Source organism: Pyxicephalus adspersus, chromosome 3 (genome assembly GCF_032062135.1).
Source record: "Pyxicephalus adspersus chromosome 3, UCB_Pads_2.0, whole genome shotgun sequence".
NCBI lineage: Eukaryota > Metazoa > Chordata > Amphibia > Anura > Pyxicephalidae > Pyxicephalus > Pyxicephalus adspersus.
Window position 1 is genome coordinate 13,040,529 of NC_092860.1, and position 23,195 is coordinate 13,063,723.

At 39.7% G+C, this 23,195-nt stretch overlaps 1 protein-coding gene across 4 annotated transcripts in view; it reads right to left on the reverse strand.

Annotated features, from left to right (window-relative positions):
- The window catches only part of LOC140325670 (rho GTPase-activating protein 39-like), an 86,279-nt gene that overhangs the window by 39,706 nt on the left and 23,378 nt on the right, over window positions 1-23,195 (reverse strand). For 2 of the 4 annotated variants that reach the window (XM_072403632.1, XM_072403631.1), the window contains exon 2: window positions 17,743-18,174. In XM_072403632.1, the coding sequence (XP_072259733.1) occupies window positions 17,743-18,174 (432 nt within the window). Of the gene's footprint in view, window positions 1-956; window positions 1,065-4,127; window positions 4,272-17,742; window positions 18,175-23,195 lie in introns of those variants that run through there. The other 2 variants (XM_072403634.1, XM_072403633.1) reach the window with 2 other exon arrangements.

A 23,195-nucleotide genomic window follows, 5' to 3' on the forward strand; every position in this document is an offset into this window, starting at 1 on the left:
TCCTGTTGGTATCCAGTCGAGAAATTTTGAAGCGGGAACGCAGCAGATCATAAACACACTGTCACATCGCACCAGCACAATCCCCAGTAAGAATGAGGGGTTTATAGGGGCAATAGTGCACCATGATGACTGGGATCCAGAACTAAGAAGCTTTTATGAAAATGGTAACAATAGTGGCTCTGTTTTTGGAATTTTTCATGTATGAAGTATGAGCTAGTGAATTCTGTGTCTGCTTTCTGACCTTCAAGCATAAAAAGACATTCGGGAAAGAATCGGACAAGCTCAACTTTTAGCCCTTTTTAATGTTCATCTTCTAGTGTATCAAAAGCCATTTCTTTAGCTTCAGATAAACTAGGAAGGGTAAGAAGCCCCGTCAGGTTTTTTTTTCATCGTCTCTGTCCTGGTCAGTACGGTCACCGAGACAAAGCGATCCAAATTTTTGCAGTTGTCACCAGGACAAAAGGTTTGTGGAAAGCGTTCAATGGAGACACCTGTTCTGGCGACAGCTGCCTAGAACTTTCCTTTGTATCTCTGGGTCAGCAAGAATAGAGACATCTTCTGGAAATATTCCTCCACCCCCTGGATTGTAGGCTCTTCTGGGCAGGGTGCTCTCCTCCTCCTTTGTCATGGTCTGTATCTTGTCTGTCATTTGCACCCCCTATTTAATGTAAAACGATGTGTAATATGTTGGCGCTATATAAAACCTGTTTATTATGTATATTAATAACAATAATAAAATAATATTAATAATACAAAAAAACACAAAGCATTGATTTAAACTTCTCGATCCCAAACTTCAAAACTTCCTAATTCATTTTAAACTTAATATGGGAAGAGTCAACACACTTTAAAGCCATCTTGGTGGATTTGCAACATAGGTACAGATACCCCAAGTCCTCAAAAAAAACTAAGTAGGAGAGTCAAAACTTTGGCATCAAACTATTTGAATTACCAACCTCTTGACTTTAGGTAGATCCACGTTGATACTCTGGATAGAAGAACTTTCTAAATTTGTGCTGTTGGTAAACACACCTTGTTACGTCTCATGGAACCTTCATAACTCATGCCATCGTCTCCGCGACTCATCTTCTAACTTCCCTCAGCCATTACACACCTCCTGGACTCACTCTCACTCCCTGCTCTTAAAACAGGACCAGCCCCAGTTCTCCTGTAAATTTTTCCCTACCGCCTGCTCCCCAGGATAGCTCTTCCTGCCATTGTCAGCCTTTAATTACATGTTTTATTATGTTCTGCTTTCAGGAAATAGAGCTGCAACTGAAAAAAAAATAAATGTCACCCTATTTATAGGCATGAAAACAAACTTTTTATTGTAATGTGGTTACGCTCACCAGCGTTTTACTGGACAGGTCAAGTGTAAAGATTTATATGAGAACAGGGGTGTAATTTGTAGAAATAATCACCTAGGAAGTGCATCTTAAATTATAAATGTTGTACAGGGACATCCTAAGAATAAACTGGTAATTGCTTATCCTGTTAAAGATAACAAGTGCTACGTGAAAAGAAAATATATGTTTTTAGCAGCTGGAGTTTTTCATCAGGTGGTGTTTGTAGTCAATCGAAAATTCTTTTTAAGATTAAATAACTTGGTCAGCCTGCAGCAAACCTATGCTTTGCAAATAAAATTTACTTTGATCATGGCTCCTCCAGAATCATAAAACCTGCTTTCTTTCCTCCACTGCCTTGTTTTAAATCAATGCAATGCACTACCATTCCTCCCATATTGCATTGTACCGGTCCTTGGATGTGGGGCTACATTAGTTTTCTTTACTTTAACCCGGTGATCCACAATTTCTGTTCTAGAGTTACAACGATGTACATCTGTAATGATGATAATTTATGTACAAGTAACACTGCCATTCTTGCTTAAAATGCAGATGCCTGTACATTCCTCTTTGTCCATAGACTAAAACCAAAGGAGGACCCGGTTCTATGTCGTCATTTGGGAATGTGCACCTGTATATAGCAGTTAGGAGAAGTGCAGTGTGAATTTAAAGAGAAAATGTATGCTATTAATATAAAAGGTTGGCAATCGGAGAATGTTCAATCCTAGGAAGAAGTGCCAAGGGGTTAGTTATTTAAAAGGAGATCAGCAATAGAAACCTCATTTCAGTCTTGATGGGGTTACTATAAAATATTTTTACATTAAACCCTGACAGCCTCCCTTCTAAGCCCCCTTAACTATACTAAGCTAACTGCATCCACCCTCCCCTAAGGAGGTTACTTATGGCTTCCAAAAGCAATGGCAGACTCCCATGTTATTGTTAAAATCAATTGCAGGCTACTTCAGCACTCATTGCCATAAACATGAATAGGACATCGATCCTATAGTATGCGCCGGTCCTAATAATGGTCTATGGGTCAAGACTAGAGTGTGCAGGCAGCCTGGCAATAGATTTCTATGTATTGGCACGTAGACAAAGCAGCAAGCTATCACTACTATCATAGGTGGTCAGCAAGAATATATGGGGGGGTTTGAAAGTTTAGGATTGTTAAGGGGGACTAAAAACTCAACAGGCAAGGAGAAAAAAAAAAAAAAAAAGGTATCGAGGCTTTTTAAAGAAAAAAAACATCCAGTACTTATCAGCTTAGGAACCTACACCAGCTACATCAGAAGCCAGAATATTATTAGCTGTGGTTGGGTTGCCCCACGCACCGTGGCTTCGTTCCCATCTTGGTTCCAGTAATAGGGACAACATACAATGCTTACGCCTGTGCCTGCAATCATACACAGACACCATCCAACTATCTTTGCAGGAAGTTCCTATTTGTGTAATTAAAAAGGAAACAAGCCAAAATCCATAGGGCGTCAATGCATTCAATCATGCACCCATACCCTAGCTGGCTCTTAGTAAGCCATTGACCCATACAGGTCTGAGCTTCCATTAAGATGTTTATATTTTAACTCCGTTACAGTTTAATTATCTCTATGTTTAGTACATGACTGAAGGCTGGCGCATTCTCAAGCTTCCCAGAATTAGCACCATTCACCAGTGGCGGACAATTTATTTTTAGAGCGGCCGGTCACTGTTTCCACTACAGAGCAGGATTGTGCCTTTGCAGCCTCTTGTCCCACGAAAGTGTTAACCATTGTCTGTAGTACAGTGGTCTGCTGTGCTGGCAGCATTCGTCAGGAACAAATCACACAGTTCTGGGTAAGGGACTTGAACTCCCAAATAGTTCATCTGTTTCCCTGTAAATAATGGGAAGCAATGCCTGGGTACAGACTTGTTTTTATATTCTCAGTAGAGTTGCCAGTACACAGAGGATTTGCAATTTGCAGCACTGACATCTTGGCACCGGTACATCTTAGTGGTGATGCTTTTAAAAGTGATTATGCGACTGCATGAGTTCAGTAGAATTTGGCATAAGATTTCAATCAAGACTTATGTGTAAGGTGATAGGTAAAATATCTGGCTGCATTAGGGTAATGTGGAGTAAGTGGCATTTTGAATGGCATCTACCATGCCAGAACTGTAATGGGCAACATGAATAGCAAAGCAAAACACATGATGTGCACTGCAGTGTGCTAACATTATTACAAAGGCAAAAACATTTCAGCGTGCTATGCTACACTGTCTGCTGTGTGACAGTGATAACTAAATCAGATGTATTAACACAACATGTATGAAACCCTAAAATCAGATCAGATGTATTAACACATACAGACCTAAAAGAAGGGCTAGGGAAACATATTTCATAAAAACTGTTGGCAATACGGTTCTATTTATAAAACAGGGAATCTGACATGCCCTGCTGGGATCAATTACTGCCATTGAAACACATGGACCTGAAAGATTCCCCTGAGAAAATGTTTGAGGGAATTTCTGATTCCCCATTTTATAACTAGAGGCCTATGTGTATTATACTTATATATATGTATTATATATACGTGTATTATACTACACATAAAGCTCTAAATCCACCACTGTAATCATATACATAATACAGTAATATAAAATCCAAACACATACTCATCAGTACAGACCCATATACATATATAAACACAATCTGTACACTGAACTATATACGTAAACTAAATACACACACATATATACTTATATACACACATACATAGGTGGACATACAGTAGGTACCAGCACACTTACACATATAGTAAAGAAGTTCTCCAGGTCCTGCAGCAGGTAGTTTATCTTATCCTGCATAGGTGTGCAATAAAGGTGGGTGGGGCTTGGTGGTGAGCAATGGGCGGAGCCTGTGGCTGGTACATGAAGGTGAGCAGAGCTGTTGGTGCCGTTATTCTGCTAGAGTCAAGGCTTCCTATCATCATGTGAAAGTCCTTGCCAATTGCCCTGTTTTCACCTCCCAAAGGGCCAACCCTGCATGCAGAATATCAATGCAAGGGCTTCCAAAAAAGGCAACATTCCAGCCATCTGAAACTCGTGCTGATATCTGTTGGCATTAATAGCAGGCCATGGCCATATTGCATCTGTGCACATGAGCTAGACAAACAAGACTTCACAGACAAACCTCTAACTTTCTTGGATTATTTTTTTTTAACACGAGGGCAACCCTTGAAATAACTTTTAGATCTTCAGGGAACCCCTGCTGTAATTACTATATCCTCAACTCACAGTATATTAGCATGGTGGTCAAAGAGAAGAATGACTCTTATATTGCTGGCCATTGGGAAGAATGTCACCCATACAGACAACCAAAAGATCATTGTGTCACTTACATGAGGGTCACAAATTGCTTATTGCTCGAGGAACCCCCAGCAACCCCCGGAGGACCCTGGTTAAGGAACACTGATCTAACTGGTAATTTAATTCTAAAGCTTATTTATATTAGACTACAACAATTACTCCAACAATTTACATGTGACCTACTTTCTACTATTAAAAACTGTGATTAGGAAAAATGGCATTTGCACGAAGTCAACTGGGCAGACTGGATTTTTTTTCCTGCTTTCCATTCACCAACAGCTTTTGCATATAGACAATATCTCCCAACTTTTCGACATGTGAAACACGGATGTTTAAAAGCAAATGATTCAGCCCTATCATGACCCCTCCAATTACAAACAGCCATAGAACATTTATAGTGTTTTTTATCACTGTTACTACTTTTAATTTAGAATCGTAAATGCAATAATTTAGTTAAAAATAAAAAGGGATTGTAAGTCACTTTTGATCCGACTAATAGATGCAGCAAGAGCATGCATCCCGATACTTTGGCGACAGCGGGAGACCCCCAACATAAGCCATTGGTTTGAATGCATTAATAAATTACAATAATGGAAGACGTCAGGGCTTCAACGAGAAGCATGGAAGAAGCGACCAGGCAAAGATGGTTTTACTGGACTAAGTTTATCCATTCTGAGGATTACCTGCAGGCCCTCACTTCGGATACATGACCACAATGCGAGTCACATGCACACAAAGGGAAGAGGAAAAACTTACCAACTAGCCTCTTTCCCCCGATTCCCTAATAATCACCCCAACCACCACTCCCTTGACAACTTATCACTTGACTCAAATCCCAATTCACCTAACATACATACATATATATATATATATATATATATATATATATATATATATATATATATATATATATATATTTGGGCTAACATTTTCACTCAAGATGCACTCAAGTCACAAATATGTGCAGGGTTCTCCCCGGCCCCTTTTAGCTGGGTGCACCACCCGGCACTTTTCAGCAACCACCCGGCTGTTTTTGGGTGGTTACTGAAGAGTTGGGTCACAATACAAGGGTTGACACCCGCCTATAATTTCTTCCCACCCAGCTTAAAAAATTTCTGGGTTGAGCACGGATGTGTGACTACTGGTAGAGTGTAAAGCTACGTACACACTTCCAATTATTATCGTTGGAAAACCAACGACGAACGATCCTGCACGATATCTACGAACGATCGTATAGCACCGATCCTGCACATAGAGATAACGACACGATCGTTCGTAGATATTGTACACACAATAGATACGATCGTTTGAGCGATAGAGGAACTATGTGCACGACAGGAAAGTGAACGGACGTTCGTTCATCACGCATGCTCTGAACATGGACGATCAACGAACGACCGTACACACGAACGATGTTCAACGATCGTCGTCCAATCCGATCCGCCGGTCCGGTTGTTCGTTTCCAGCGACTTTCCTCGTTCGTCGGCGTCGTTGGTTACTTTTTTACGAACGATTTTTTGCCCAATCGATCGTTCGTCGTTCGATTGGAACGATAAAAATTGGAAGTGTGTACGCACCTTAAATCTTTGATTGACACAGTTATAAACCTCTTAGGAAGGAATACCAGTTGCCAGTCAGATGGTAAATCTTGTGTTTATAAACCATATCAAACTAAAATATAGGACTACTGAAAAGAAAAGAGGAATAGAGGGACGGTTCCTCCACATAAGGGTCAGCTGTGAAATATGCTTTCAGCAATTGGATTCTCCAGAGTCAATCTCATGTCTTAGAGCCCTGGAAAAAAAAACGCAGCTACTTAACTGAATAGCTAGTTTAATTTTCCCACTGAGCCATTTGTACTGATTATCTAAAGCAGCATAAAAACTGGGCGTTTTAAGGTCATCGGGAGCTGGGATTAGGAATTCCCAGAAAGGCCTTAAAAGGTGAACAAAATCCACATATGCATGCGTGTATTGAAAGCTTAAAATCAAAGGTCAGGGGATAAGCCGGAGCTAAGCTTTTGCAGAAGACGTTTTCACATTGAGGAACTTAATATTCAAAAGTTGTCCATAAAAAAAAAAAAAACATTTTCAGTGGGGTTCTTAAAAATAGTTACTGGGGTAAAATATATATTTTTTGCCCCCAGCAACTTTGTTCTGCTGCCCCCATTTTCTACTTGTCTAATCTTAGCATTAAGCTGCGTACACACGTGCAATAAATGTCATTGGAAATGAACGACTTACAACGTTCATCTGATAATCGTTAACAAAAAAAGTGCACAACGATGCCGATGAACGAGGATTGACGCTGGAAATGAACGTCTGTCTTGGCGGATCTGATTGGGCGACGATTGTTCGCAGTCTATTGTGTGTACGGTCGTTCAGTGATCGTGGATTGTTCTGCATTACACTTTCTCCTTTACATGTAACTCCCTGAATCATTCAAACGATTGTACCTAGCGTGTGTACACTATTGGCGGATTATATTTGAACGATCGTATCGTTACAGCATGTACAGAATTGTGCACAATACGATCGTTCAAAATAATCGTGCATAATCGTTTATCTGTCGTTAGTTGTTCGTTTTCTATCAACCCAATTATTGCACGTGTGTAACTAGCTTTACACTAACAAAACCAGATGTCATAGTCACACCAAGGCCGAGGGACTGACTGATGGAAAGACCCGGCTCTACATAGAATTACTACCCACGGGAGTAGTGCAAATGGTGGCCCTAATGCTAAAGTTTGGTTCTAGGTGTACAGTCCCTTAAGTAATATTTCTGAGTACACTGAACACAAACATACACAGGGAGCACAGGGACTACATTGAGAACCCTGAATGATTCCACATGTGGGCAGTGCACCAGTCTTGAATCTTTTTCTATACAGTATATAGGGATGGGTTGCCAACAGTCATCTTGTCTACGTGCCACAACTGGCAAGCCTGCCACCCAAGGGCACGGGTTAAGTTGTCCCAGAGTACAGCTCAGCCTGCATCAAATGAACCAGCAAGTATCACAATGCAGTACAAAAGCAAAGTGGGGGTGGCAATGGCAGAATAAATCAGGTAAAAATGGGGCTATTGAGTAGGTGCAAAGTGATAACCAAAGTAAAGGAGCAAAGCTTGAATGCACGTCAAGGTAAATCTATCAAACAGCGTAAGTCAAAATCGTATAAAAGAACACCAGTATTGTAGATCTTCAGAAAATGTGAATTCCCTATTTATTGTACAGCTCTGCATAATATGTTGGCGCTATATAAATCCTGTTTATTAATGATACCAAGGTTGCCATGCTGATACATTGGCTTCAAATCGTACATAATAAAAGGAGAACAAACACAGAGCAAATGAATCCAGAACTCCTGAGTTTGGGTCACTGATTAACTTTGGGAGCTGGAGACTTTGGAGGTTGTGACCTTGCTTAAATAATTTAGTACAATGGTAAAACAAACTCTAAAACAGTTTTCTTTTTTTTAATAAGAAATTAGACAGTTTAGGGTTTTAAAATCTTTTCAGATCTAAATACTTTCTAGGAAATATCCTCAAAGGAAACACAGACAAATACTAATGTGATAAAGAGTTACAACCACCAACCATGATTTTATCTTCTGTCTACACCTTTATGCAAAAATGTTTAAACGGTTTAGTGTTAGGCTTGTTATCATGTAGATATGAATAGCTGTCTAGCACTGGAATAGTCTGATGGATGTAAACAGGCCTGCTAGGTTTGTAAACTATTGTGTATCATCATTTCCTAAAAAAAGAAAAGTGCATACAAAAGCAAACAGGTTCACACGCATCTATTGAGCTCTGTTCTTAGCCAGGTTGGAGGGAGTACAGAAAACCTTTTGTTTATGGATTTATAAACTCCGTCCCATGGGGCTGTGCTTGTCCCACCTGTCCTGGAGCCATCACACTGGAGACATGACATCAGAACGATGAAGGACGATTCTGCTGACATCAGCACCTAAAATTCAGCCTAATGTATCCTTATACGTAGACTCTCAGAAATAGCCAACAAGTATGGTTCTGATGACATGGCTCATACCTTCCAACGTTAGGAGTTGGTCAAATGGTTCTGATGACATGGCTCATACCTTCCAACGTTAGGAGTTGGCCAAATGCAACATCTTTTAGCAAAAAATTTAAAAGGAAATAAAGTAACTAGCATTTTCACCATCAGAGCTCACAAATGGACTCCTACATGTTCTACTCATTTCAGGTTGCTTTGGCATATATTAGCTATCAAATACAGATATTCCTGATCTTAGCTGTGGACTTGATCTACAGGCAGGACATGAGAATTTCTGAGGGGTAGGACACAGACACAGAAGTAAATGCTACTCTATCTTCTCTGAACTACGACATTTCTTTTTTAAGTTAAAAAAATGAAAAAAGACAGCCAGAGTTCAGGATTACTTTAATGACAAGGCCAACCAAAAAACAAATGTCCGACCCATTTACCTAGACAAGGGTTATGTTGTTCAACCTTCTTCTGGAAACCAAGTAAAGACAAGTAAGACTAGACTTTAGGCAGTGGTACTAGCAAAGTTTTTATTACACAAATGATAAAATTGACTAAATTATGTCTTTTCTATTTGCCTGGTGTTCTTTTTTTAAACTCCAAAAGACAATAACATCACAACGCTAAAAACAGCTCTACCAAAACCACATCGTTTTCACCCGGAGGCGAGTCATGTGACCGGCATGTGTAAACTACAAACAAACCAAACTGAAGAAAAGGTCCTTTTTGTTATTGAGAAAATTTATCTAAAAATGACCAACACTCTGCATCTACTACATAATAATTTCAGTAATCCTGAATTATTATAATTAAAGACAGACTCCCCGATCAAGTACAATTGTGTGCACTTCTTAAACACATTTGCTTTAGAACATTACAAACAGAAGGACAAAAGTCCACTGCAGTAGATCCGGATAACAGTGGACAGGGTTTGTACCAAAACTAAATATAATATTCAAAAAAAAAAAAATAAAAGATTCAGATTCATCAAATAACTCTTATAACAATCTAGAACAGCAATTCTCAACCAGGGTTCCTCCAAAGGTTTTTCAGTTGTGGCTAAATGGCCTTCCAACAAAATTATGGGGCCAATGTCACTTGTAAAAATCAAAAATGATCATTTGGTTGGTATTCTTCACATCACGGGTAAAGGGGTATTCTTTCTGCCAGCCACCAGTATAAGTTGCATTTTTCCCCACTGATCCTGGAAGAATAGGAAACTTTTCCCCTAGACCTGAAAAATGATTTTAAAAAGTTCATCCAGGGCAGGGGTATCAAACTCAAATACACAGAGGGACAACATTTAAAACAAAGTTGAGGGCCAACCTTGAAATTTATTGAAATTTTGCCTTCTCATTAGATATAAAACTTTTTCATATGGAAACAGAGGTTTTGCTTCACGTTCAATCTGGAACAAGCTTATAATAGAGAAAGAGGCTTAAAAAATGTTTTTTGTTTTTTTTTAATTTTAAGAAAAAATCTTATTCTTCTATGAAAACCATTCAACCATTCAAGTCCATGCCTTGGAGTAGCAAGTAAATGTACAGCTGAGGGGGAGTGCTGGAAATGCCAGACGCGGCCAATGCGGGGCTAAATCTTATGAGTGGCCGGCCGCTGAAACTCCCTCTTCATAGAAATATTGCCGCTACTAAAATTCCGGGCATTATTTGCATCTATCAGTCCAATGCGGGCCCACCCATAGGCAGAGAGCCCGCTGGTCTATAGACGCGAGTGATGCCGGGAATTGTAAAAGCGGCGCAATTTCAATGCAGCGGCGGACCAGCTGCAGTTCAAATTTAGGGTTTTTTGGGGGGCCAAAAAAAAGGTAGTCGGGGGCCAGATTTGGTCCCCGGGCCAGAGTTTGACACCCCTGCTCCAGGGGTAAAAATGTTTGAGACATTCTGACCTAGAGCTTTGTTTTCAATACACAGATTACAACAGGGCCATCATGGCATTTATATACTGTATAGTACAAGCTAGAATTCTTCTTGAGGACTTGAATATATACCAAAAACCCATAATGCAACTCCTGGATATGGTTCATGCAGCTCCTTACCACATATACTGGAGTGAAGCCAGACAAAGTTAATGAGGTTCTGCTTCCAGACACTTTTTGGTGAAGTTCCCCTTTAGAAGTCAGTCACATGTTATAAGGCTTAACCAGTGACTCTTCCAAAAATAAAATTAAAAAAAAAGAAAGAAGAAGGAGCTGAAAACAACAAAGATTTCAGACTCAAGTGACGAAAATTCTATTAGTCACATGAGTGGTCATTCCATACACAAACATATGGCCCTTCAATCCCACAAGCACATAATGCAGATTGCAGACAAGTCCAACATGGCATCTTCACCAAAAAAATAACAGCTGCCACTTCTGATTCATCTCTGTACTGAATTACTAACAGCACCTGCTGCTGCACGCCCCTGCTAGGACACAAATCAAATCTATTTCTGTCCTCAGACAAAAAAAAAATGTTTCTTCATGCTGAATGGAGTATACCCACAGAGGTGACATGTTACTCAGGTCAGGCCTATATGGGTCATAACGGTCATAGTGCACCGAATATTTGAAGGGGTTTATGTATGAAGAGTGAGCCAACAAAAACATTTCCTCCACCTTATATCTGCAGCACATATGATGAACTGCAATGGAATTAATTCAAAGGACTTAAAAAGGTTATGTTTCCTCTGCAAGGTGTATTCAACAGCTGGTAGGTGTAATCAGCCCAAACAATGGGAACAGGTGAAGCACTGTCAACCCAAAAGATTCAAAGACTTTGGTGTCAAATAACTTTTCGTATGATAGCAGGGTAACAGACAGAGCACCCGCAGGATAAAATAACAGGTTGCCTTCAAGCAGACCTAGACTCAAAAGAAAAAATTTGTGCAGAAGCCCTCTTTAATTTATGCTCGCCTAGGTGATCATGAATGAGAGCGCAGAGCCTCCAGGTACGCCTACGTCACGCATCCCTGAGAGGCGTCTGGCTGCTCCTTCTGCTCATGCCCGGGCAATCTGGGGATGCGCAGAAGGAGCCCTTTCAACCATAGAACAAAAATTGCACGCATGCACAGTGAGAATGGCATTTTTTTCTCCCAACTACCTCATCTAATCTCGAGCCAGCACAGTAAGAGATTGGGGGACGCAGGAAGAAGACAGAAGATGTTGGTGCCCGTCGCACCGCCTCCAAGACAGATAACGGGACGACACGGGACCTCCCAACAGGCAGACTGATCTGCAGAATTAAAGGCAAGTGTGATTTTTTTGTTTTGGGTTTACCTCCGCTTTAACATTGCACTTTTTGGAAGTGGCCTTTGTGTTTCTACTTGTATTGGTGATCATAAACAATTCCCATGAGAGGGCCGACATTGCTGCAAAACCACTACTAGCAGGTTGTCCCCTTTTGTTGCACCCAGGCGTATAGGAAGCAAACTGAACAAAGGTATGTACTGTATATATGTTGGCTCAGCAGGCACTACACTGACATTCCCACGACTGACACTGAATATGTTCCCACGTTATCCATTTTTTCATTTTCTTAACAGATCAAAATGGATTATTGACTGCTAACTGGGGAGCCTCAAATCCCTTATGAACCAACCCATGTCCTTGTAGTAAGCATGTATTTCAACTTGTTTTGACCAAGCATTGGCACTTTAAATGTTTGGCAGGAAAGTTTAGGAACAAGTGATGTTTTCATTGCCATCTAAGCTCCAAAGGTAAGATTTGCTCACTTTCACTTCTTGTCCTTGTAATAACCTGTCGGGATGTCATCAGGAAAAAAAATAAGGTCTGTGAATACAGACAATATATATTATTTGCACTAAAACCAAACAAAAAACAATTTAAGCTCCAAAATTACCCAAAATACCCAACTCTGCTGGGCTACAGAATATTCCCTATGGACCACTGGGAAAAGGAGATTGATTGTTGACCTGGCACCAATTTAAAAAAAATTGCAGAATGACACACAAAGTTTCGCCTGCAGTACATTTCCAAGCAGACATCACAGGTATGCTGGGCTAAGCACTGCCGTGTTGCATTACCATGGTAAGATGCATTTAGCATGCCATTAGCGAAAAATGGCAACCCAGTGCACCAATGCATGTAATGCGAGTTGCAGTTACCCAAGTGTTTCTGGACAAACACGTGTGTTATCACAATGCACTAGGGAGAACGAGCGCTCAAATAAATAATCTTATGGGGATATTTAAAGTTAAAACAAAGGGTCTGGTGACAGGGTCCCTCCAGGGTTAATGTAGACAGTGGCATGGCAAGTATTGGCATCTGAGAATCATCTTGAAGTTTCTTTAGAAGTTCCAGAGCAGACAATAGTGCAGATGTCTGTCCTCTCTCTCTGGATGGACTTTATAGGCAGTTCATGAAAGAATCTATTGTACGCAGGGAGAGCGATATACACGCCTTGATCTGCTGACTGCACGGAATCCAGGAACAGCTGCTCTGTTCAACCAGTTTTCTGTGCCTCTGCCAACCCTGATATATGGGTGTGCAAGTGAGAGAAGCTGCCAGTATGCATATACAAACATGAAAAGAAGGCTGCCACATACCAGCCTGTAGAAGAGGAAGAGGGGAACGGTTCACACCCTTCACTTCTTCCTGCCTGTCTATTCAATGATCATCAATCCATCCAGTTTTGGAATTACCAGCCCATTCTATCATTCCGGATAGCCGCTTAGAATTGTTTTTGAACGACTAGGTTACACAGATGGCCTTGGCCAGACTAACCTGCTTTTCCTAAAACGTGTTCCACAGTCTTTGACCTTGGTTGATCCGTATTGCAGAACCCCCACTATTGCTCTAAACCAGCAGTCGCCCAATAGTGGTCTGCGGCTCCCTCACAAAACCCGTCCACTCTCCCATCACAGGCTCAGACCTGCTTGCTAAACATCGTGGGGGGACAGTAGCGCAGGGTACAACTTTTGTTGCGTCCACAGCCCTGCACTACTGTCCCCCCCGGAATTTAGCAAGCAGGTCCAAGCCTGCAATTGGAGATTGAGCATTTCTGGCATCATGACATCACTCAAGTTTCTTCCCCTTTTAGTGACACACAGCTCCTGCATATGCGTGGTCCGGATACCGTGGATTTAGTGGTCCGAAAAGTTGGCACTGTTCTAAACCCAAAACCAAATGTATTATATTCAGCTTACCAGTCCTTAGAAAAATAATTGAAACCACTTTTCAGTTTAATGCACCTGATAACTCTGCGAATAACACAATATTGGTCATTCCATCTTCAGCTCAAAGAAAAAGTCAAGATCCCAGCAACAAGTACTTTGTATACCTGCTAAAATTATTCCTAAACTGCATAAAAAGAATACTAATGCAGCCTAAGGACTAATAAGCTGCACTACATTACAATTTTGTTGTTGGGTTTTGATAATCTTTTACTACCTAAAAGTCATGGACTTGCTAGAATGAAGTGTAGCCTAAAAATCTGAAATCTAATCCTGCAAACATGTCCCAGATCAGTCAGACCTCCCAACTTTCTGAGAAAAGTATGTACGCAAAGTTTACACCCCTGCCACTCCCCCAGTTCCATCAACCACAAGGAATAATTGTGCAAAATGATCGGTTTAACCCACAAAGGCTTTTTTTCACCATTGCTTCTGTATAATAGCCTTTCAAAATGACAAATGAAAAAAGAAAGTGGAACTTTAGCCTACAATTTTAACTTTTACAGACAGGGAGGCTTTTTGTTGCAGAGGAAAGACAGACTAAGTCTCTTCTGCAGTAAAGGATTTTGTGTACAATTTCGGCACAGGCCACGGTGAGTGTTGTGGTCTAAGAACCTGAACCTGGAAGAAGAGCCGACGGAGATGTCGATACTGATGAAGTAACCTTTGCATACCACATTACTGAAGGTTAGGTGGGTAAAGATCCACTTTTATAGCCAAATGAAAAGTTTGGTGTAATAGAAGAGCAAACAAGCAAGGAGAAGAGAAGGGATTGAAAAATGCAATTCTCAAAGGAGGGTAACTGGAACAATAAAATATCACCAAGAAGCAAAGCCAGATCAGGAATGATATATATGTAATACAGTTTATCTAAACCAAGCACTTTTTTTTTCGTTTTGAAGGGGTTATAATCTTTGTCAGGTTCTCAATACATGTTCCTATTTTTGCTATTTGTAAAATAGTGGACAGATTGGCAAAAAAAAAAAAAAAAAAAAACATAATCCTTGAAGTGTTTAAATTTTAATCTATCATTCAGTACATGCAGGTACTGCTACCTACTTAATACCAAGTGATCACTAGTTTGCTATCCTGGAGACTACAAAACAAGGAATGCGCTATATTCCTATGTACCTAAAATTGCTTTAAATCACTTGCCTACTGAATTTCCTGTAGGCTGATTTCACTTTGTTTTATTGGATTGGAAATTAGATCAGAGGTGGAAAGCCAACCTATGTCCAATAGGTCTAGAACAGGGGTGTCAAACTCAAATATACAGGGGGCCAAAATTAAAAACTTAGAAAAAGTTGTGAGCCAACCTTGAAATGTATTCCTTCTCATTAGATATAAACCCTTTTCATATGGAAACAAAGAGGTTTTGTTTCATATTCATCCTGGAACAAGCTTATAATAGAGAAAGAGGCAAAACATTTTTTTTTATTTTATATAAGAAAAAATCTTATGCCTCTTTCTCTATTTGTAGACTTCTGAATTAAATTTCAATGGTAACCTTTTTGCACAGGCTAACAATAATAATTACAATATTCTTCTATGAAAATCCAACCATTCAAGTCCATGCCTTGGAGTAGCAAGGAAAAGTACAGCTGAGGGGGAGTGCTGGAAATGCCATAAGGGGCCAATGCGGAGCTAAATCTTATGAGTGGCCGGCGGCTGAAACTCCCTCTTCATTGAAATAGCGCCGCTACTAAAATTCCCCGCTTTAATTGCGTCTATAAAACAGTCCAATGTGGGGCCACGCATAGGCAGAGAGCCGGCTGGTCTATAGAAGTGAGCGATACTGGGAATTGCAGTAGCGGCGCTATTTCAATGCAGCGGCAGGTCAGCTGCAGTTCATATTTAGGATTTTTTCTGGGGCCAAAAAAAAAAGGACGTCAGGGTCAGAGTTTGACACCCCTGGTCTAGAACCTAAACCCAAAAAGTTGCTTTAAAAATGTACTTTATGTTAAACATTGCAAAAAGTTTTAAGCATGCACTCACTGAAATCAAATTTTTCCCTTTAAGTTAAGTCAGGAAGGCTAATTCTAGCAGCTAGTGTCAAGATTCAGGTCTCAGTAAAAGAAAATATAGAAATAAAAATAGACTGCCCCAGTTTAGTGGGGATCAGAGGCAGGGCTCTGCCAGTATAGTGCAGGCTGGGTTGCAGCTGGGAAAGCATTAAACATCTGTTAGCCATAAAAAGGTGTCATTATCACATCCCATTTGCCAATCTGCTGAGAACAAACCATTTTGTGAGCTGTGTTTGCCAAGTCTTGATGGACGGGTCCCAGCGTGTGCTTGTGATTGCTGGCACCAGTGACCGTGGTAGGTTGAGAAGGGATTCTTACAGGACATCAAAGCAGGAGCCAGGTAATGCCTCATCCATGTTATTAAAGGGAAAATGGTATGAAATCAGTGGAAAATGTAGGCTTTATTCTACACTGGTTATGAAGTCACATGGTTAAAGGTACAAATGTGCTCTGGCTTCTAGAAATGAATCAGCTGTGTATCTCATCTCTGAAGTCTTGATTAGATCATGAAATGTTTTTGAGCAGCTGCTTAGGAATCAGCCCAAAAAACACCCTCAATCTAGATATTTAAATTAAATCAAACAATAGCAAACAATTACCCTTATTTTTAGCAAAGGAAAATCAGAGAACACAATGTTATAGTTTATCAAAACTATGATCCATCGCAGCATCACCAAACCAGGCTCTGTCCAACAACTAATTTATTAATTCTTTGGAAAATGGCCATTAAAATCAAGCTTAAATCAAGCTTTTTTTTTCTCAACTGAGGTATATTTTCCATTGTTTTTCTCCCTCTACAACAGGGGTGTCAGACACAATGTGGCCCGCACTGTAACTATATTTGGCCAGCGAGAAAATACCAAATGTCTACTAGAGTTGGCCCACCAGTAGACAGTACATGCACCCCTAATACTACAAATCCCAGAATGCTCTGCTGGCACATCAATCAGGACCCACAAACACCCCCCTCCTCTGTTGACATTCTTTAACAACTTTTCTCAATTGCAGATATTTTTTCAATAAATATCAAGGTTGGCCCGCTACTTCGTCCACATTTTTCATTTTGGCCCACTGTTTATTTGAGTTTGATACCCCTGCACTACAACAAGGTTTCTCAACCAGGGCTCCATGGAACCCCAGGGTTCCTTCAGAGGTTTCTTGAGCAATGAGAAATCTGTCTATCAAGTCAATCTGACACCAATGATCATATTGGTTATCTGTAAGGGTGACTTGCTTTCCAATGGTCAGCAAAGTAGGACAGTTTTCCAACTAATCAGCACACTAATATAGTGTGAGCTGTGGATATAATAATCATAGAAGGGGTTCCTAAAGACCTGAAAGTTATTTCAAGGGTTTCCTCATGTCAAGTGGAAAAAAAAAACTGCTCTACAAGGTAAGAAAGGTAAACATGACCCCATCAATAATTTCTCTATTTGTTCCAACATTTGTATGGTGTTGTTCTTAAAACCATAAAACCAGCCAAAGTCTGTGCTTAGGGAAGGGATAGATTTACTCTAGGTTATTTTGTTTTTGCAGACTATGGCTGCACTGGTAAAATTTCCCTCTACTTATGCTCAGAATAGGAAATGATAGGAATTTTACCAGTAGACATACAATGTGTGCCAAACTGCCTTGCTCAGTAAACAAGGAGGGATTAGAAACTCTCAGATTAATTATACGTTCCTGTCCTGGTCACAATGGCTTCCAACCATAGACAGAATTATAAACCATTCCCAAGTCTAGGATTTGGTTAGAGTTTACCTTTTAACCAGTCATTACAAGTTACAGCATGATAAACATGTAGTAAGCCTCACCTCCCAGAATCCTTTCTGCTGTCCATACTGTCTCCTCTTCTTTTACTTCCATCCTTCCCATACTCCGTGTCTTGAAGCAGGAGAACCTCAACAGGAATGTTGGCACCTTCACTACTCGTGCTGCCCCTATGTGACATTCGGTCTTGACTGGTACGGAACACAAGACTGGGCTGGGAGGAACGTTTCATGGCTTGTAATTTAGCCAGGGGCACGATGTCACATTGAAGGGGACGATGCCAAACCGTCTGGTTAGTCAGGGCATTGTAGTAATAGAAGCGGCCACTCTGCTGGTCGTAAAGTTCCCACCATTGGTTCTTATCACATTGACGCACTTGGACATCTGGTGGAGGCTCCCAGCCACATTCTCCAGTGGTCAAGTTCACATACATGCGCTCATGGGAGCGCGGCTCAATGATCTCCACCCAGTCGGAGCTGCAAGAAAAATTAAAGCGCGTAAGTAGGAGATTCATACTACCAGCACAATATTTCTTTGAAAATATATTCCTTCTAAGGTTAAGGAGGGGGGAGTAACAATTGTATGGATTGCAGAAACTGCATCAATGCTTTTAATAAACTTCCTAATACTTAGGATATTGGAAGGAGACCGTGCCATCCTTGACATCCATGCCTAGGGCCTTCCCCATCGGGCTGTAGAATATGACTCTTAACTGTCCCGCGCCTTCCTTGTGGAGTTGGGGGTGAGGTTTTATTCACCACCCGATGGGCCATTTTATTTCATTAGTCAAGACCATTATGGTATTTTGTTTGTTTGTTTCCCTACCAGTCCAATATTATACTACTTAACTTTAAAGATGCTCACAGATGGAGGGTAAAGTGTTATTTGTGGGGATAAAAAGGTATAACATGCTTTTATGGCCAGCCCAAGAAAAAGTTTTGCCTATTTTCATATTAATATCAGTCTGTCCAAAATGGGATTGGAGTTAGATTATAACAGTTGACTTTTGGCACTTGCTCACCAGAGATTGAGAATCAATATAGTCAACCGTTCACTTGCTAGAACCCTTTAGCAAATAATTGACCGGTGTTATTTCTTCTAATGGAATGGAAAAACTCATCTCAAGCCCTACAAGCAGCTCTGTACAACCTTTGAGCAGCAGTGCAAAACACGACATTTAGCAATCAGAAATGTATAGAAAAACAAAATGACAAAAAAATGTAAATTTAATATGTCATTAAAGATATTCCATAAAAAAATAAATAGAAGCACATACCAGACCAAAGTAGGCTGCTTTTGATGCAGTACTTTTTCTGAAGAATATTACTATGGTGTTGGTGATATATATCTATCTCTAATATCATACATAATACATACATATAATAGAAGTCTGTTAGGCTGGCTATGATGCACATAAACCTAATACACTATACACTTAATTCAGCTATAAAACTAACAAATAAAGGGTCCAGATATAAAATTTTTATTCATTTGGTCCTCACAAACTAGCAGATAATTTAAATAAGTAGCAATAAAAACCCTAATCATTCCTTAAACAACCCTCTGACCTACCAAATCACTTTTTCCTACCCATCTTGGGATATATTTGACCATAGCAAAACCAAAAAAATCCATCTTAGCAGTTTATAACCAGCAGAGGAAGGGAAAAAGTGGTCAGGGCAATACACAGATTGAACACAGAGTTCTTGGTAACAAAATTTATGTGAAACCACAATGCCACTTCAATAGATCTTTGTAAATGTGGTCCTAATCTATGGGATCCCATAAATCAAGAGCAGGAATGGAGTTTTAGATGGTCTTCACCAGCAATGCAGATTTACAGAAAACCCCAACCACTGTTGGGTTCTCTTTCCTGTCTACTAGGGGGCCACTATATTTTTATGTCGTTTGAATGTAAATCATATATTATAAAAAGACAGCTTTCATTGTCTGCAGAGATGATTAGATAAACACTAATCAGGCGAAACTGAGAAATATTGCATTGGGGAAAAAATCTGAAGATGTCTCAGGGAAGGGGGGATGTCCTGTGTTGTCTTGAGCGATTTATTTATTACATCAAGTTTAAGATAAAGGATGGAAAGCCTGCGCTTTGTTTGTTTGTTTAATCACAAAGACCCCAAATGTATTTTCACAATTCAAAAATATAGCCCCTGCAGGCTTCAAAAACATGTTTCCCAACTTATTTATTGAGGGAAATACTTTATTCCCCTTTTATTTTGGGTCTTGTTCCCATAGATTCCTTTTGTAATTTTGCAGACATTACTATGTTCAGGGGGCTTTGCAAATTATTCACAAAGTCGTTGTTGTAAATTTGGGAAATTGCAAACATATTAGGAAACATTCTTAGTAATCAGCAACATATTTTAAAAAAGAATGAATGCTTTTAAATTGTTTGCCCATTTGCCCCTTAATTGAACCATGAACAAGTATCTGACTATGTATCGGAGGCTTTAGCTCATCAAGGTTCTGCGGGTAGACAGTCTAGAAGCCAAGTTTTAACAAAACTTTAATGTAGGGGTCAGTTGTCAATGGTCTTTTCTTTGCTTCAAAAACAGGTTTTGCAGTCCCATAAAAGTCTATGGGAATGCAAAATCTAAATCCCACTTGAAACATGTCAAACACAAGTCAGAAGAAGGTCATCTGCAGGTCAAATGTGCAAGTGTTTCAAACTGGTATCAGCAAGTCCGTAAGTGAAAGGAAGTTTCTACAAAGTATTCCTCTTTTACACTGCTGTCAATGGAATGGAAATCCCCAGTGGGAGATTCAGTTCTTGCTCAAAAATAGAAACAAAACCATATAGCAGAAAATAAGAACTATAGGGTTGTAAAAGAGTGAAATATCTACACGCACGATATTACAATTATATGGGCTAACCTCACGTCAATGTCAAATTAGACAGCTCTGTGGTCTATGATTTTAAGACATATTTGGAAGTTACAATTATTCCCAGTTTTTCTCTATAGACTACAGAACCTCTTCCCTACCCTTTTATAATCCTAACCCAGTTTCTGTTGTCTTGGTATATTAGAATGAATAGGTGTTGTCAAATATCTCATCGTCAGTTTTCTCTACAGACTACAGAACAACTTCCTTACCCTCCTGTAGTCTTATATGGTGTCTGTTGTGCTGGTAAAGTAGAGGTTGTCACCATAAAAAAAGAAATGTATTCATGGCAGAATGACCAAGTTAAATTTCAATGATTATGTCACCATATCCCAGCACAGGTTACATGCGATATATATCATATTTTTAGATTTCAAAGGCTTTAAATATTAGATATTTTGTGCAAATGTTTAAGAATATGATGTGTGAAAATCTGAAAATATTGGATTTCATGTGCATAGTCTCAAGCTACCAACGATGTCAATAAAATGTGTTCAGACAACGTTGGTGGTATGAAGCACCTCAGATTATTAACAGTAAATCTAAGCAGTCAAAATACCGACAAAACGTACAAAAGGATTGTGGTCACATCTGAGCGTGTAAACCAGAGCAGGAAATAGCTGACCTCTAGCTTCCCTCAAACCATACGCTTCAATCATGAACTATGATAAAGTGTGTGTCTGGCTAAAGAAACCGTACATCAACATTACTCATGTTTTGTGTCTCAAGAACAGAAAGTTACTTCATCTTGCCAGAAATTCATTGTGCACAATTTCCTATTTAATCTGACAACACATCAGTTTTGTTGTGTTGAAATAGCAAGGGTTAGGTTTAATTTTGGGGTGGTCCAGTTTTTACATTTGGGCTATAAAACACTTTTTTCTTCAGTTGTTTGTATAAGGCGTAATGATCAATCCAACATAGAGGTCAACGACGTTCAGCGATCCATGAACAACGATCAGGAATGACCACTATACAAGGTCAAGCATGGTGCCGCTTGCTTGTCCTCCTCCCTCTCCATAGAACAGAACAACGCTAAGAGAGCTTGTTTAGGAAGGATCATCATCATTATTATTATTATTATTATTATTAAAGAGGATTTATATAGTGCCAACATATTACACAGCGCTGTACATTAAATAGGGGTTGCAAATGACAGACAGATACAGACAGTGACACAGGAGGAGAAGACCCTGCCCCGAAGGGCTTACAATCTACGATCATGAAAAATTGTTTCCAGTTTCCATGTGTAAGCAACCTATTATACTCAAACGGATGAGAACTCCGGCAGCCTGAAAACTCAGTTGGGATCGGTTTGAGTTCTAAACCCAAGCTTAGCAGGAAGTTAGACCACTAGCCCAGTCAGCGGGTATTTTTTCATACAGCATTTAAAAAATGTTAAAACAAAGAACATAATGTTCATATAATATATATATATATATATTTTATATGATCACCGTAAACAAGAAGCATTCTTTTCAATGACAGCCTGAACTTTTCCTGAAATTGAACAATGGTCGCGTGTTATTTTAGACACTGTGAATTCCATTTGCTATTTTGCATTGCATACCGCCATAGTTTGTTTTAGAAACAGCACTCTGGCGGGATTTGTGGCAAGCAGAGCATTGTCAGCCCAGCAAGTGGCTTATGTTGTTTTTGTAGATGGTTTGTAAAAAGTAAACAGTCGCTGCTGTTAATTCTGTCCGTTGCACCTTGAACTCTCTCCAAATGCTCCAACCCACCAGCCAAGTTATTCCACTCCAAGGGCTGCATTTACCATCAGGTTAACCATTAGCTACAGCTTTACTCAGGGTCTACAGAAGAGAGCCAGCCTGGGTCAACAAACCTTTATTATGTGGCATTGAAAATTTACAGTAAAGTTACTGAATTTCACCCTTTTTATGAGTTTCTTCCATTTAACACAAGTCATTTGATAAAAGATATACACTAAAGCGGTCTTTTTCAACCTTACTACTCCAAGGAACCCTTAAAATAATGCTCTTGTCTTGGGGGACCCCTGCTAAAATAAATTAACTGAAAAAATGCCCCCATCATCGATGGTCGGTCTTCCTTACTATGGTTGTAGCAATTTTATTTTTCTGGACAGCTAAAAAGATCATTTGTATCATGGCTGTGCCCCTGCCGATTGGTGAGTAGATGCGGAGCTATGGAGACATCATTGGGAACAAAAACAATAGCCACAGCTCAGGGGTCCCGGAAACATCTGGAAGAACCCAGTGGTTCCACGGAACACTGGTTAAGAATGCCCGCTTTCAAGGGATCTATTATTAAAAGTTTTAATGTTTGATTTATCCAATTTTACCTAAAATTCACATATTTTTCAAATAGAATTTAAAAAAATATATATATTTCACCCTATACTGATTACCTATACATTTTTTCTAATTGAATCCAATATGAAAAGTTGGGTGAACCTGGGGTAAAACTAAGAAATAAAGAAATACCCCCAATTGAGATCTTCATCATTTTAATGGCTCTCCTTGGAATCCTTGTTGCCAGGCAAATGCATTTGGGTTCAATAAAAGATCAATGTTAAATTTGTAGCTCAATCCCCAAAGGACTAACTTCAGGG